We start from the raw sequence: 16,894 nt of genomic DNA on the forward strand, positions 1-16,894 counted from the left end.
TAGCGAAGTCAGGACCAAGAGATGCCTTAGCTGTCTTTATTTTATAGGAAGCTGTCAGGAAATCCAGACAATATCTCTCCAAACCTGTGTGAAAAATGACTGGCAATTTTGTCCCATGCAAAGGTCTAAGAAATCCATTACAATAATTACTTTCTGAAAAAGCAGCTTAGGCTGGGACAAGCTCGGGTGCTGCTGGAGAACCCCACGCTGTGCTGTGTGCCATGGCCAGGAAAGTACAAGGCAGAACTGAAAAACCCCCACTTATCTTTAATATCAAGCCTAGTCCTTTATCTGTTCTCCACCTCTTCCTCCCTACTCCTATTCCCAAGACTTTGGAGTACCAGCATGGAGTTACTCACATCAAGAACTAAAACCAGTTCAGGCAAAGCTGGCTAAGTAGAACAAAAAAAGTTGCAAACGTCGTGAGTGAACACCAAATATTGCTAACAGGCAGCTGGACAGTAAGGAAATAACATTGGAAATTACCATATACACAAACATGAAACAGAATATACCTTTGGAACATCTGGCATTAGGGACAGGGAAGGAAGGTGGTATTAGCTTTGCAAGGAAAGGAAACTTCCAAGATGCAGATGGTTTGCTTTTTGGGAAGATAATTCTTCCAGAGAAGTGCTTGTTCCTTAGAATCACATGCTCTGCCAACGCCAGACCTGCACCCAAGGGCTGGTGGCAATCCTAATTCTACACATCCACATTAATGGTGACATGCACAGCATAAGGTGTCCCCTGAACAGAGATTGTGCCTCTCACAAAGAAAACTTGTAGAAAGTCATCATATAATTCACCGTGAAAGCCTCTGACTGCTGAAACACTTCTGGAGTGGTTTTGCACAGCAGGGCCCTCTTTTCCAATTCTGCACATTATTCCTTGCAGGACATTTTTGTTAAGAAACAATGGAACTACAAAAATCAAATTAGACTTTCATCAAGGTCCTTTCTGTCCTTGAATATTCTGAAACACTAGAAGCACAGTTACAATGGGGAAGAATGGCGTTTTAAAAAGTTAATTAAATATTGAAAACACTGCTAATTTTTTTAGTTATAGAGTAACAACAGACATGGGGAGAACAAAACAAAAATCTAATTCAGAAAAATGAGTGAGTAACCTATTTTTGAAATCTTTTACAAAACTTGATAGGTCATGACTGACCTGATTAATCCAAATCTCTATAAAACACCTAGAAACTAACTCTGTAAACAAAAGTGGAGGAAGAACTAATATTTATTTTCCTCAGCCTCACAATTATTTTCTGGTTTGAGTCTTACATTCTCCAAGCAATCTTTAAGTTGAATCCTTAAACAAAAGTACCAGCAACTTACTGGAAATTCCTCTGAACTGTGAACTTTATTCCTTATTCTCTTTTAAATTAAAGCCCATTCCTGTGAAACCTGGCAGCATAATAACACCAAAGATGTGGGAAACAGGATACAATTCCAGCAGATGGAGCTCAAAAGCAAACAGTCCTGGAAGCAGCTGCACAGATGCCTGAAGGAGGAGCCTCTGCTCAGGTGGTGGAGTAGCCAAAAAAGACTTCAGATGAAACCTGTTATCATGTATGTGTAGTAAAACCAGAATAATGTTATCAGCTTCCCTGAATTCTTAAAATAATCACTGGCATGGATAGGGAGATCCTACATCATTTTAGTCATAGAATATCCACAGTTATTTCAGGGGACACTGAGTGTTCAAACAAAGCATCCATGGCTATTTTTCTGACCTCTCATCCACAGTGATAAATTAGCTGGTGTGGCTTTTAGATGACTGCTGTTATCACACCTTTGTGTCCCAGATAAGAAGCCATGAAAACTTGCACCATGCAGGGATTATCCAACACATGTCGCTGTTCAAACTCACAGCCTTTCTTTCACACAGCACTTGTACTGAGAAGAGATAACTGAAGGAGTTGTGAATCTCTGCTGAATGGGTCACTGGGAGGTTTAAAAGCAGGGCCTACCTAGTTCAAGGGATGCAATTCTCCAAGTGTGCCTGCAAATTAAAGCACCTTGGCAACTATGGAAAGATCATTTTCATCTGTGTCCAAAAGTAGTTCTAGAACTTTTAACAGTAGCAAGAATTGTGAGCTGCTGCATCCACCTTGTGAGCTCTGCTGGTTGTTTTATTTTCAGCTTGGAAAGTGAGACTTAAAAAGCCATAACACTTTACAGATATAGCTCAAGAGTTTAACTCCTGACATCTAACGAAGTGAGCTGGCTCAGGAGGCACCATAGGTTCTCCCTATGGCTCACAGAAAAGCACAGGGTGATTTGGATAAAGTAAATTGCTAAGTGAAGTGCCTGGGCCCCAGCAGGCTGCTTTTTTCAACTCAGGAGCCTCCAGTCAGGATGAAACCAGGGAGTAACGATTACCTGATTAGAATCAGAGACACTCCCTTTCACTAAACAGAGAAGTTCTGCAAACATCCACCACGTGTTTGTGATGAACAATTTCCCTATGCAAAGTTGTACTCTCCTGCAACCCATACATAATGCACACTCTTTTTTCCCTATCCAAATACTATGGTATCCCCAAACATTAACTGTTCAAAATTCCTCACAAGAAGTCATTAAAAACAAGGCTTACTATGAACCCTCCAGTGGTGTCTCAGAGCCCAATCAAGATATGATCTTTATCATGTTAATAATCACCAAGTGTCTGACCCAAATACCTGACGGGGAGAAAAAGAACTCAAATTCTCCAGGCAAAATCCATCTCTGGTTTTCTTGTTTGGCTTTGCTATCATACAGACATACATATCTGCTTCCTGACTGAACCAGGTAAAGTATTTATAAGTACATGTATTCTAATCAGTTAACAAAGTGCTTAAATATGCAGAATTACATAAAAACTATGTAAAACCATACAGTAAGTAGAGCTGAATTCAGGACTGGCACTACAAGAGCTTACAGTTAATCTCCAGCCAGGTTACCAACCAAAGCCAAACCTTGGGAAGTTAACAGCAAATTTCCTTCTTTAACTGATGGATTGTAAGGAGATTTTAGTGCTCTTTGCCCAGGTCCCTCCTCCTTGAAGCAGAAATTTCTAACCAGTATCTCTCCAGTGCAGCACTTGCACAATTTCCAGGAGTGTGACCTGTGCAAAAGCAAAGCAGCGACTTTCCTCTGGGCAGATGGGTCTGTGCTTTTAATACATCAGCTTGGTTAGAGACTTCTGGATTTTATTTCCCACTTCTGCACTCCAAAAACCACCTAAGCTTAGTATATTTAGGGAAGTGCCCCTGACTGCACTTCACAACTACTGACAGCTTTTGCTTCCGTGTAATTTTGCAGAAGTAACAATAAATTTGACCACTTTGGTTGTTTCTCAAAACACTAACAGTTACCGAAAAACATAGCATGAGTCCTAAAGATGCTGAATATCCCAGCTTTGGAAATCAGGCCACTGATAAATATTGGAAAGAAAACATGTTTAAAAACCATTGTATTTTTTTATGTTGGGAAATGGGGATGTCAGAATTTCCAGACTAGAAAGAAAGAAAGGAAGAAAGAAAATGCACAAGGGCAAAACATTTTGTACCAGGAGCCTTTTTTTTTTTTTTCTTATCTTAGCCTCAGACTAAACTTTTATTTTCATAGGAAGGTTACAGAGCTCCAGCTCTTTCAAAGGGATGGTTTCAAACTGGTACACAAATATACACTGTTTTACTTTTTGATACAACTTGGGGCCTCGCTGCAGGACCTCAGGAAGCTTTAGCTGTGGTGCCTTATGAAGTTTCCAAGGAAGCAGTTCAGGTTTCTCTGCCAGTTTTGGGACTGCAGGAGTTAAAGCATTTGGCCACTACTGCTACAAGGGCTGCTGCTGCCAGGTGAGCACCCACAGATCCTCCTCCTGGCCTTATGGAGCTCTGCTTTGATGTGTATAAGCATTTTTTTTATACAGTGCCAGCCTGAGCAGCCACCTTTTCCCTCCTCCTTTGCTTCTTCTTTTCCACTCCCTCACTTGTGCTGGTAGTGCTTTTTGGAATATCGCAGGATACTTATTTTAACCTGCATTGCTTTCCTTATTCTGTAAACTACAGAGCTCTATGAAGACCTGAAACGATGGGGGGCAACAAGGGAGGTGGAACATAAACACAGGTACAGGCAGTGGGGATGCGGCATCTGCTGAAAGAAACGCTCACGACTGCCACAGGCAATCTCCAGACTGCCACAGACTGAGGCAGAACTCCTAAATTCATTCTGCCCAAGTTAACTTACAGTACAAAAATGCCCAAGCAGATTTTGCACCAGTTTTACTCAATTAATTTGAATTCACACTTTTGGTTAAACAAGCTCAACTTTCCATATGGACAAAGCCATAAAACGTGGTTTGACTTTCACAGGGAACATTTTTCATGCACCCATTAACTTGAACAAGAACTGTGAGACCTTACTGTACCTGCTTATGAAACTGTTTTTGTTAGATGACTAACTTTATGCATATATATTTTAAATTATTTAAGAGGGCAGTGAGGTTATTATCCAAAGCCTTATAAATGGAATTTCTTGCACATGTTCCTGATATTGGCTTCCATGTCTGTTTTGAATTTACTTACAAAATACACTACCACACCCACAATTAATTTCAAGCTGTTTCCTTGGCCCCCTCTGTTCACTGCATTATCATTCTTATGTGCAGAAACTGCTTCTGTGTTTTCCCTGGACAGGAAATGCCAGGCTGGCAACATGAGAGAGGCTTGGATTTTAGCTAAATGTTAATGTTTATTGCTGTGGGTTGAATGTGGCAACTTGGTTAAGGAAATGCTCTCCCAGCCAGGCTCTGTAACACCTATTTGCTACTACCAAAGCCAGATACAGTTCCAATCAAACTCTAAAGGTAACAGTGACAACATGTGGTGACAAAAGCAACAAAGTAATAAAATCAGGGAAGGAAAGGTCTTACGAAGTTACTCTTTTTCTGTTACAAACAGCCCAATTCCCAAGCCTGTTGCCAATTAGGAACACCAGCAGCTCAGTTGCAGAAGTGTGGGCACTGTAGTCCCACCTGATTTTCTGTAGCCTTTCTAATGGTGCTCTCTCTTGAAATTTATTTCTCAGTCTTTTGGCACATCTAAGAAGGAAGAGTTCACATTTATCCCCTTGAGAACATCCCAGCACAGCAGCACAGCCCCAGCAATCCATGGAAGCAGTGCCACCCACCTCACCCTTCCTGCCTCTTCAGGAGGGTCCGACTTCTACACTGGGTCTGGTGACCCAGGGGAATCAGGAAGAAATAAAACTCCTTTTCTTTACAACTGTATAGAAACAGGAACAAGCGAGACCCAGCAATCACCACACAGAAACCAACCCAGATTCCTCAGTGATACCACTTCAGCCACCAGCACAGTCAGTGATGAATTCGAGTTCTAATTCCACCTACAGCTTTACACGAGGAGCTACTTCTTAGTCCCACACGTGATTTTCCATAAGTGCTGGTTGAGATCTACAGTGCAGAAGAGAAGTGCTGAGCTTAATTCTCCTTCTTCCAGGCACTCCATGTCTTGGCTTAAAAAACAAAACCGAAACGCCCCAAACCAAACAACTGTGTCTTGGCCTAAACCCTCCCTCTGGTTTGGATGTTCAGAATAATACTGACTTCACAGAGATTTACTCTCTGATTTCAATGAGTCTCTGAGTCTGTGAGTTAAAAAAGAAAAGTTTTTTAAGTACAGGTTGAAAACAAACAGAAACTCTCCATGTAGCCAGGAAAAATTGCCACTTTTTCCTTACAAGCAAAAATGATTATTTGTAATGATGAAGCTCCAAAAAAATCTATGAATGGCTCTTGCAACTCATGAGAAGAGTCAGAATAAAAGTAGAGCTCTCAAATACTGAGAATTTTTAATCGCTTTCTATTTCCTTTATGGACATCCATCAGTATTTGCACAGTCTAAAGCCCCTCACATGTGAACAATGATAAATTGAAATGTATTTTGATTTGTTTCTTAAACTGTATTAAACTATGTTTAAGTATTGCTGTATTTTGAGCTAAAACTGGAGTACTGTGATTCACCACATTAAAAAAAAGCTGTGATTCTTCAAGTCCATTTGCCTAATATCTGCTTGCCATACCTAACATCACAAGCCTCATCCCAATGTTGAATTTAGCTATTATTTGATACTTTATGCTCTGAGATTCCTTCCTTAAGTCTGAAGCTTTAATTTAAGCCAGCTGTTCCACAATAACTCAACATGTGTGGGATTTTCCCACTAAATGAAAATGATAACTAGGACTTTTTTTTATTTTTAAAGATATATTATGTCCACTGAGAAATGGTCCCTTTGAAATAAAGGCAAGGAAACTGTCAAAGCTGGTTCACCCCTGGAATGTGGAAATGATCCTGTGCAACACAGCTGGGTTGGTGCTGTTATTGCCTTGACTGTGTTATGGTTTAATGTACAAACTTACGTTGGCTTTTTCAGCTTTCCATTTTTACTGACTTATACAGTTTCATGTTGAAAATTAATACATGAATATTAATATATGCAATATAATATTCTAAACAAATATTTCTATTCAAATTAATTTTCTTCTGAATAGCAAACACTAAAGACTATTTGTGTTCGTGAGGGAAGGTGTATACATGTACATCTGTACTGTAGAATGCTACTGGTTTAATACTAAAATACAGACAATTTTAGCATTGAAATACATCAGTTTTCAATACCATTTTGATCACAAGAAAATGGGAAATGGCCTCTAGAAAAAAAAGCCCTGCCATACCAGAGGCAATGGCAGGTAAAGGGTTAAAATCAGTGCAGTGTTTAAGAGTAACAGAATGTTTTCCTGCGAACTCCTTCTATGGTGTGATCCAGGGGAAGGTCCAACTTAAGTGCTGGATGTTCATACAGGATTTCCTCTGACTAATGCTGTCAGCATTCAAAACTTTGAATTTAAAATGTGGGTGTTCTGCACAGATAGGAAATTTACCATTTACAATTTCTGATTGGAAAATGAATGGAAATGACTCTGATTTTCGGATTCATTTGCTGTACGTGGAGCGACAGCAGAAAATAAGGAAGTCACTCAGTGGCATATGCTGGGATTGCCTGCCAAGCTTCTACACAAGCCTTTTATATCTGGATGGGATTCACAGGAAGCTTGTACAGGAAGGCCTTTTCCTTCCTTATTTTTGAAAAGCTTTGTTGGATTGAAATTATGCCAGTGAGTAGAAGAGGGGAAGGGGGAACAAACCACCATCCTGGTGGTTTTGGTGCCAATCCATACAAAACTGAAAGTCACATCAAGACAACATTAATGCAACCTGTTGTAAAATAAACTAACAAAAACAAGTCTACAGAGCATAAGAGATGTTTAATAGTTTCTGATTTAAAAGATTTAAAAAGAAAAAATAATGCAAGAACTAAACCAAACAGTATGGAAAATGCAAATCTGAGATGGAATCTGCCACAATTAAGGTAAATTTGCCAACATTTCTAGCAAACATGCCATGGCCACATACACTCTCTAGCAGGTTTGCTCTGAATTCTATTGCAAGCTCTGGCTGCCTCAGATAATGTTTAAATAGAGGTATTTTATTGAATTAAACATGAAGTCACTAATAGCACTTGAGCTGTCACTACAATATCCCTTCTATTGACTTCTTAATGTCACGTTTATCCCATTTTCATGACACAATATTAACTTTTAATTGAAACTAAGCTTTCCCTCTGTCTTGTGACACAAGGGAAAAAGAAGGTTGATTCTAGCTATTAAAAATCACTATTCCTTCCTTAATCTGTGTCTTCTAAAATCCCTAGTGAGCATATTACTGCTCTGTGTACTATTACACTTATTGAGCCAAAGATTTTGCTTCACTGGGAAGCATGTAATATAAAAATATACCTACAGGTGGACTTCAGTGGGTCTAGAGGCATCCTCAGCATCTACCACATCACCTGGCAGGGGTCCCACAACTCTCAGAGAACTCAATTTAACCCTGAGAGTCTTATAAACCCAGAACTGCAATTTAGGCAAGGAGGAAAAAAACCCCAAAACAACCAACAAAAGTAGAAACAAACAAACAAAAAACACCCCCCCCCCAAACTTTAAAAACTTTCTCAAATAGGGAATGCTTCAACTGCACAGTAAAGGAGACTGGGTTTGTAAATGAGTGGGTTGATGACAGAGGGATAATGGTGGAGGAGGAGACTCAAAAATGCATAAGGTAGCAAAATTCAAAGGATGAAGAGGAAAGTAGTGCATGGACAGTGGAAGACATCAAAAGCATTAGGAGGGAAGACTGAAAAGATGCAGCTCTTGTAAAGACTGTTGGAGGAAGTGTGCAGTTCTCTGCCACTGCACAGCAGAACCAAACATTCAAATTATGAAAGCTATTATTAAAAAAAAAAAAAGGACGCTGGAATAATGATTCAAACTTGTGCCTTGTCCACAGAGTAGCTCCAGCACAGGTACCCACTCTGTGTACCCATATTGTGAGAAAAGGCATTGCCAGGGAAAACAAAATCCATACTGGTGTGTTTGCATTGCTCCTGTGACCAAAACTCTGTGCAGCAAATACTTCTCTGCTCACAGTGCAGACTAGAGGAGCAAGGAATAAAAGACTTAGAGTCAGGAATGGGAATGGAGAAGTCTGAAATGAAAACTCTGGTTCAGAGGAGACTGCACATGATCTGCAGAGCGATGGAAACTGAGGGGGCAGCCAGGTCATGCCTTTCCCCTGCTGCATGAATCACCCTTTGAATGGAAATTTGAGTAGGAAGACATAATGGCTTGGGAACAAAGGGAGCTGCTGGAATATCACAGGTGCAGCCCAACAGAGAAGGATGTTTTGGGACGTGCCAAGGAAAGCAAACACCGTGAATCTGGAGGAGTTGTCAGGACTCTGTGATTTGGGGAGCTCTCCAAATCAACAAGGGTGCTTCTCATGGAGTCAAAGAGACAGGAGTGGAGCTGAGGTCCAGACTCAGTGCTCCAATTAATCAATTCCTCAATGCTAAAGCAGAATTCACAATTCAGAAATGACAGGAGGTGCTGATGTCCTGCTAAAGTTTCCAGGAGTCAGACTTGTACTGCACTGAGGCACTCCCTGCAGTGGTGGATGTGTAAGTATATACTTTGCTGAACTGGGACTAAAGTGAGGTGCAGGAATCCAGATCCTGACATACAAGACACATTCTGGGGGAGCCAAAACAGTCAAAGCCAGAGGGTTCAAACAGAAGAGAGGGGGAACTGCCAGAACTTGGAAAGGGAGATAACATGGGAAAGAATCAACTCTATATGCCCCAGAAAACCTTCTAGTAGTGAGAAATACTGTGAAACTGAGCAACAGGTACTCACTAAAATACAGAATTACAGGCAAAGTAAAACACTAATATGAAAGAAACAATGCCATACCCATGACTTTCTAGCACTGCTATACCAGGAAAGTCAAACCTCATTTTGATATACAACAAACACAGAGTGAATGTAACTGGAAATCCAAGATGATTATAACTAGTTGATCAGGTTGGAATACAACAAATGCTAATAACTAGAACAAATAAATAAATAAATAAGTGCTTCCATATCTTTTTCCAGGAGAAGGAAGGAAAAAAAACATTTTTTTCCTAAAATGTGGTCACAAGGAAGCCCCTTGAATAATTTGAATTGTCTAAAGACAGAGATAATGCTATAGATAGAACAGTGAAGATACTGGTGACAGATTTGTATAATCACTAAGAACCAAATTCTGCTTGTGCACTGCTGTAAATTTAGAATAGTAGTCCACAAAGCAAAGCAAATTTGGCCAAAAGGCTTCTGTGGGAGTGCAGTGGCACTGCCATCCCCACCTCCTGGGGACAATGCTGCCAGTAAGGTGAGCCCACGGGGTATAGGGGGTTTGAGGAGGATCCTGGTCCTCAACAGCTACAGAACTTCCATAAAGTATTTTCCTCTGTAAGATTTCACTGACAAAGTTTCTGTTCCTGACTCAAAACCACAAGGGCTTGTTTGGTTCAAAATAGCAAAAAAAATTCTGCCCATTTTGGAGAAAAACCCTGGCCCTCTCTCCATTTGGTTTTGTTGATCCTCGAAGCTGCCTCAGCATTTGGTAACTCAATACTTTTACATCATTTACATTTTATTCTAATGATAGGAGGGCTCGTGTTTTGCCATAACTGCTTTCTGTCAGCCTTGGTCTGGAAGGACACATTTAAAGCTCTAAAATTATAAGATAAAAATTATGACACTGATACAACTTCAAGCCAGTGAACTGGAAAATGGTAACTCCTTATTAGTAGAATCAGTATTAGTTTCCATGTTTAGTCAATAGATTGACAACCAAAATAGTTCTTAAATTTAAATTAAGCTTGTGACAGTACAGACTTCTGCAGAATAAATATGTATGGAAACAAATAACTAGTAATACTTATCACTTAGACACAAAAATTGTAATATTTCTTTTTTTAACTTTGTATTGTGAAAATTGCTAAATAACTAAATATGTATTTCATCATATCACAACTAACATTTTTTCTGCCTCTTTCAGACCAACTTTTATTTATTTATTATGTTCTGAAACAAAAACATTGCTTTTCTTTAGCTCTGTGAAGCTAAAATAGAAAGGTTTTTTTTTTCTTCTGCCTCCACTGTGTAGCTTTTCAGAAAACTACCTGGCAAGTAATTCCATGAAGAATTTTGGAAAAATACTTAAATCTAATTATTCAAAAACTTGAATGGCAAAAGAATAGTTTCTAAGTAGTTTGGTCACTCTTCTTAAATTCACTGATATATTCATGGTAAACTGGAAAACAATCCTAATCCTCACTTCTGTAAGTTATGTTCTTTAAGCCTCATTCCTGCAGCCAGATCCAGCCCTCCTGCTCTGTGGGCATTTCCAGCCATCAGGGGCACTTTGCAGATGTTTGTTATCCACTCACAGTCACCCCAGGTTGGCAACTTAATAAAAGTACATGTTTTTGGAAAAAAGAACAGTTTGCAATGCAGGGGTGCAGGACAACATGATCTTCATTTGGTTATGCCTGAGGAAACAGCACTACAGGGTTGGGATAAGGCTGTGGCTTGGAAATGGAATGAAATACCTGAGTTGTTACACCAGCTGTTGCACTGTCAGTACCTTGCCAGCATCCCTGAGCAGTGGCCACATCCAGGAAGCTGTGCCTTCTGCAGGTCCCTGCTTCCAGCCCCGTGCCTGGCACAGGCCCCGCAGGGGGGGCTCTGTCCTGCCAACGAGCCGCAGGAGGAGCAGAGTCAGACACAGAACACGAGGCTGAGCAGCTCAGCTTTCCCCTCCTCAGCAGCCCCACTCAGGCCCCCTGATCCACATGTCCTGCATGTGCCAGTTCCACTCAGGGGATGGCACTTTCCTAGGGAACACCTCCCATCTAAATACCAGCCAGGGCAGAGGTTGCTCAGCCCCAGGAAGGCCCCGAGCCTGCTCTCTACAGAAATATGACGAACACAAACTGATCGCTCAGCACCAAAGCTCCCCTCCTGACGTGCCTAATTTACTGCACTTCATCTTCAGGCAAAACTAAGCACCACATTTTGCCTCTTGCAGACATTCTGACTAGTCAGCTTCTCCTCCAGTGTTATAATAAGTCAAGCTCACTCTAATCATCACCACGAGCACTTGTAGCACTGCTGTTTCTCAACCCAGCTATACCTAAATATAGTTCAACCTCAACCAGCTCAGCCACACTCAGATTCCTGGTTATCCAAAATAAAGCTTTACCATGTTTATTAAGGAAAATGCCTTGATTACCCGGAGATATTTCTCCATCCCTCATCATGTCTGGATAATGCAGTTGGCTTTATTATCTCTTCCAGACTGGTTATTCCACAGCGAGATACGTTCCCAATAACCAGCTCGGTGAGAGCCTCGGTGGAGGAAGGGTGACCTCTGCAGGTGCCTCACGTCCCTTCTCAGTCCCTCTAACCACACTCGAGGTGTACTTTGGGTTGCTTTCATCTTGGAGAAATTAAAATGGAGAAAATTAAACGTATATTTGATGATGACATGGCAACATAAAATAAGCCAGAAAACACGGGCCCGCGTTAATTTAAGAAATAAATGTTCATCGCTGAGAAGTCAGAAAACAATACTTCAAAGGACAGAAACTTCAAAGCACTCTATAACTTCAAAGCACTGCTCCAACAGTAATGAACACTTAGGACATGTCTGTGAGGTAGAAAAAAATTTCCTTTTTTAATGCTTGTGTAAACAGGGCACAGGGATTAAGGGATTGGCCCAAGGACACAAGTTAGTGGCAAAACTGAGATTGCACATCAGAAATAACTGGCTCAAGTCTCCCAGGTACAGCTGGATTGAAACAGTTCCCTGCATGGCCACTCATTCAGCAGAGGCAAAAACTGAGATCTTTCCTATCAGTAGCATCACCTGTCCTTCAAATCTGTAAATTTAGCAAAGCCAATCATTTCCTTTTTAAAATAACCTAATAAATAACCTTTTAGAATAACCTAACAACCCAGTCCTTGAGTACATGAAGCTAAAAAAGGCCAGCAAAATAAAGGAGGTCTGTGATGTACTTAGCAAGAGAAACACAATCACCTCATGTTCCTCAGACAACAAATAAATACAAAAAATAACAAAGAAGGCCAAGGATTGGCATCTTCCTCTTTCCAACTTACTTCTTTTCTTAGATCCTTTGTAATATTGAATTTTGCCGTTTTGATTTTCAATGAAGAGCTTCCTGCTGATCCCACATATTTGTGCCCTCATGCACTTAAATTACAGGAGAAGAGGTGTGGAACCTTAATATTTTTCCCTTCTCTAAAACATTTACGTGTCAAATAAAGTGAGTTAGTAAGTTAAAAAGATACAAACAAAAAAGCATCCTTCAAACAGCCAATTCTGAACCTCTTTGTGAAGTCATTGTTGGAACAAAGGCTTAATTCTATAAGTAGTTAAAATAGTAATTAAAAAATAAGGATTTCTAAAACATAATTTCTAAAAATGAATTCATACAATAAGCTTCCAAAATTTTCTTGCCAACTGTGATTCTTGTTAAAGACAGAATTTTCTCCTGAGTCACATATTTATAATGAGGAACTTTTTTAAAAAAAAAAATGCATGATTATATTTTGAAGACTGTGATTTGCATCTCATAACATGCCACTTGCTGCTTATTACTTCCCCAAAATAAAGTCCCACAGTGGCTCTGAAAGAGATGGTGCCTGCAAATATTGTTCAAATGTTCCTCCTCAAGGCCAGTGAGGAGAACTGCACCCTTCCATCTGTACTAGGATCGCTTCCCAGGGAAAATTCTGTATTCAGAACCCCGGGAAATTACTGCCATACTAACAGACTCCTAAAGAATATCACAGTTTCTTTTTGTAAATTTTTTCAGGAGTTCTAAAAATTCTTGTGCCATCTCTACTAACAACACTGCTCAGCACTCAGCGTTTTCCACTGCCACAGCTCACAACTTTCCTGTGGATGTGATAAGTATTGTCATCTCTGTTTGACACGGGAAGAATAACAGTGACAACAAGTAGATCCCATTTCCCCAAATGTTAAGTAAAGACTAATTTACTCAAGGCACAGATAGATCTTCCCTACTTTACTAAGTGAAACCTGAAGACTAAAAAATTTTCAGATCCCAGACTGAGTCACTGGCAGATTTGGGAACAAAATTCAGTCCTCTTGACTCCCTACAATAAACCACGGGTTTCCATGTTATGAGTTAACAATCATTAACTAAATGACAAAGGTTTTGCTATTCTTGGTGTAGTGCCCTTCTTTGCATTTCAGAGGAATTACTGGGCTCTTAAATTGGCTGTCAAATTTGCTGACTTGATACCTGGCTGGCTTTCAAAATATATATTAAAAGTCTTGCCTTTCCTGGCTATTTCTTCAATAAAACTTTTTTTTTTTTAATAGAATAAATTTTGCGATCTCACTTATAAAATTAAAGTCAACAGAAAAAAATTACAAATCTTATCAGTCACACTGTACCCACTACTAAGAAAACACATGCAAAGGCAGCAGGACCCAGCAGGAAGGGCACTGAACTAAGAAACTGATGCCAAAAACTCCCATTTCCTTAAAGAATGTCATGCTTTCAGCTTCTGGGAGCATTTTACTTCTAGATCTTCCAGAACTCTGTAATCTCAGTTTCTCTCTCAGTTGGTTTCAAAATGTGTACATAATTATTACTTTGTGCCCTTATCTCCATAAGGATTTTTAACGCCAATAAATTAAATTAATTACAGCTAGATTCCAAGGTCCTATCCATATGGAAGACTCTACAAGTGCACAGATTCTAAGCTCTAATTATCCTTTAAGTATTGCACACTGAATCACATGCCTTGATCTACCTCATGTAACAGAATTAACTTGGGTTAGAGCAGCAATGACAAGATAATTGGCCTTTAAGTTAAATACACCCCATAGACTGCAGTTGTAGCTCATCCTAGAAAGGCTGGATCACTTCTTATAATCAGCTGCTTATCCAGTTTATTTTTTATCTTGGTCTTTATGCTTTTATTTCATTCCTTTATAGGGTTTTCACCTGCATAGGTGGCAGTGTGGACTGTCATGTCAGATCATACCAGAGGTGTGACTGTGGCAACAGTAACTATGCCGCCAACTTTCTTTTGTCCTGTTTAATCGACTGGTCATTTAGGGACCTACAAAAACCAGCTTGGCCAGAGGAACAGAGAAACTCGACAAACAAATATCTTCTATTCAAATATCAGATTCACAAAAGCTATTTTTTTTATTCCTAATTACGTGTAAAAAATCTGGAAGAAGCCTTCCAATTGGAATATCTTTACATATCACAGACTTCTGTTATTAAACTGCACTCGTTGCTAAGGAAGAAGAGAGGAGATCAAAGGACTTCTAACAACTAGAAACCCAAAGGTGAGGGAGTTTCGATTTCTTTCTCATTCTTTAAAGATTTACTCTGAACTACAACAGTTGTTGTTCAGAGTTCCTTGCTACTTCCTATTTACCTTCCCACAACACCTCAATTCACTCTTTGATTAGCAGCATGATGGTGCAGTCAAGCACCCCGTTTGCAAACCCATATGCAATCCAAGTCCTGAGGACTAAAAAGGAAGAGCTGGTGGAAGGCAAAAGGGACCCAGACCAGCTCCTGCACTCACAGAAAATGGGATTTTACTCCAGAAAAAAAGACGGTCATGAGTTTCTACAGGACACGAACAGAAAAGAACTCTCGGATTTTAGACATACTCATTTCTCAAGGTGAACGAGCCTCCAAGGTCTTTTTTTACCCATGTTTAAAGCAAGTGGAGCCAAGACTTTATAGCAAGATATGAAAATATGTTGGTGAAGTAAAGGAAAGCATTAGAGATGCCAGAAGACAATCGGTTGGGTATTTATTTGAAAAAGATTAGGTTTGACTTGAAAATAGCAGTGAACAGCAGCAGGGGAAAAAAGACCGTCCTGGAAGAATAAAGCATAAATGGGCTACTAAGAAGAACGGAAAAGAAACTCAACTTCCAAGGACACAAAGCCTAGAAAAGATGTGCTGCTGCTGACGTCTTTGCTGCAGTTGCCAAAGGCTCTGAGTTAGAGAAAACACTCAAAGATAATGATATCACTGCACTAAACTCTACCAGTGAAACACTTGTCCATGTTGCAGCTGCTCATGGACATCCACTGATTGTGGAATATTTGATCAGCAAAGGTGCAAAGACAGGTGTGAAGGACAGAAAAGGGAGAACAGCCCTGCACAGGGCTGCTGAGAGAGGCCATGGTGATGCAGTCGAGTGCTTCTCCGGGGTGGTGCTTCTATGCAGTTTGGGCATGGAGGGCAAGACATCCCTTCATTTGGGTGCAGAGAATAACCACAGTCACATACTGAAGATGCTCCTGAAAGAAGAGGCAAGAAGGTGCAGGAACCAGCACAGCTTTTTGCACATGGCAGCTCTTAAAGATGAGAGCAGTCTGACCAAAATGCTTTTACAGGCTGGTGCCCTCACCGATGGGAAGGATGAGAGAGGACAGACTGCTCTCAGTTACGCTGTTTCTCAGAGGTCTGAGCATACTTGGAACTCAAAAAAAAAAGCCCCAGTCTTAAACATACTGTAGATGACAGCCTCTAGTATAAATCAAGACTCATGAAAAAAGAAAAGATAGGAGATAACTTTTCATATATTTGTGAATATCAGCCTGTTTGGACAGCTTAGTTAAGCATTGTTTAAGCAAGGTATTCCTAAGACTATAACAATTATTAACTATTTTTCTTTCTATCTTTCATGCTACCATTTGTCTAGATTTTGCTTTTTCAAGTAGAGATAACAAAAACCATCACATTTGCTCTTTATTAATTTCACTTACAAACTCACTCCAGCACAAAGAGGAAATGTTCAGAATAAAAAGGTTGCAACAGACTTTATTGATTTGAAATATTTGTATTGAGATGACAATACAAATATAAACAGAAACACTTTTTTGAGTGGACAGTAATGATAATCAACTCTTCCCTTCGGTATATGATTAAAAGCCCAGCTACCACAAACACCAAAATATTTCTTGTGAAACGAAACACAGATTTAAGAATGCATGGGAACAAAACTGTGATTTTTTGGCATCCATAATACAACACCTTAACTTGACCCACACAACACCCTGTGCTGTCGTCTCTAGATGAAGGAACAGACATGACCACATGCTTGAAGGACAAAGGGATGTATGGCCTGTGCAGGCCTCCAGAATCACAGAATTTATGTAGGGTGGAAAAGACCTCCAAGATCATTGAGTCCAACCTTTGATTACCATGTCAACCAGACCAGAGCTCTGAATGCCACATCCAGTCGTTCCTTGAACACCTCCAGGGGCAGGGACTCCACCAGCTCCCTGGGCAGCCTGTTCCAATGCCTGACCACCTTCTCCGTGAAGAATTTTCCCCTAATGTACAATCTA

The 16,894-nt window shown here is 40.1% G+C and overlaps 1 protein-coding gene across 1 annotated transcript; it reads left to right on the plus strand.

Moving 5' to 3' along the window:
* Positions 1–14,944: 14,944 nt before the first annotated feature.
* Positions 14,945–16,060, plus strand: LOC135418574 (CARD- and ANK-domain containing inflammasome adapter protein-like). The gene is given in 4 exon segments (XM_064664013.1): positions 14,945–15,106; positions 15,108–15,469; positions 15,472–15,492; positions 15,495–16,060. Coding segments are annotated over 4 exon segments (1,059 nt in total). The 5' UTR covers positions 14,945–14,996.
* The last annotated feature ends 834 nt before the right edge of the window (positions 16,061–16,894 follow it).

Source organism: Pseudopipra pipra, chromosome 9 (assembly GCF_036250125.1).
Source record: "Pseudopipra pipra isolate bDixPip1 chromosome 9, bDixPip1.hap1, whole genome shotgun sequence".
In the NCBI taxonomy this organism is placed as follows: Eukaryota; Metazoa; Chordata; class Aves; order Passeriformes; family Pipridae; genus Pseudopipra; species Pseudopipra pipra.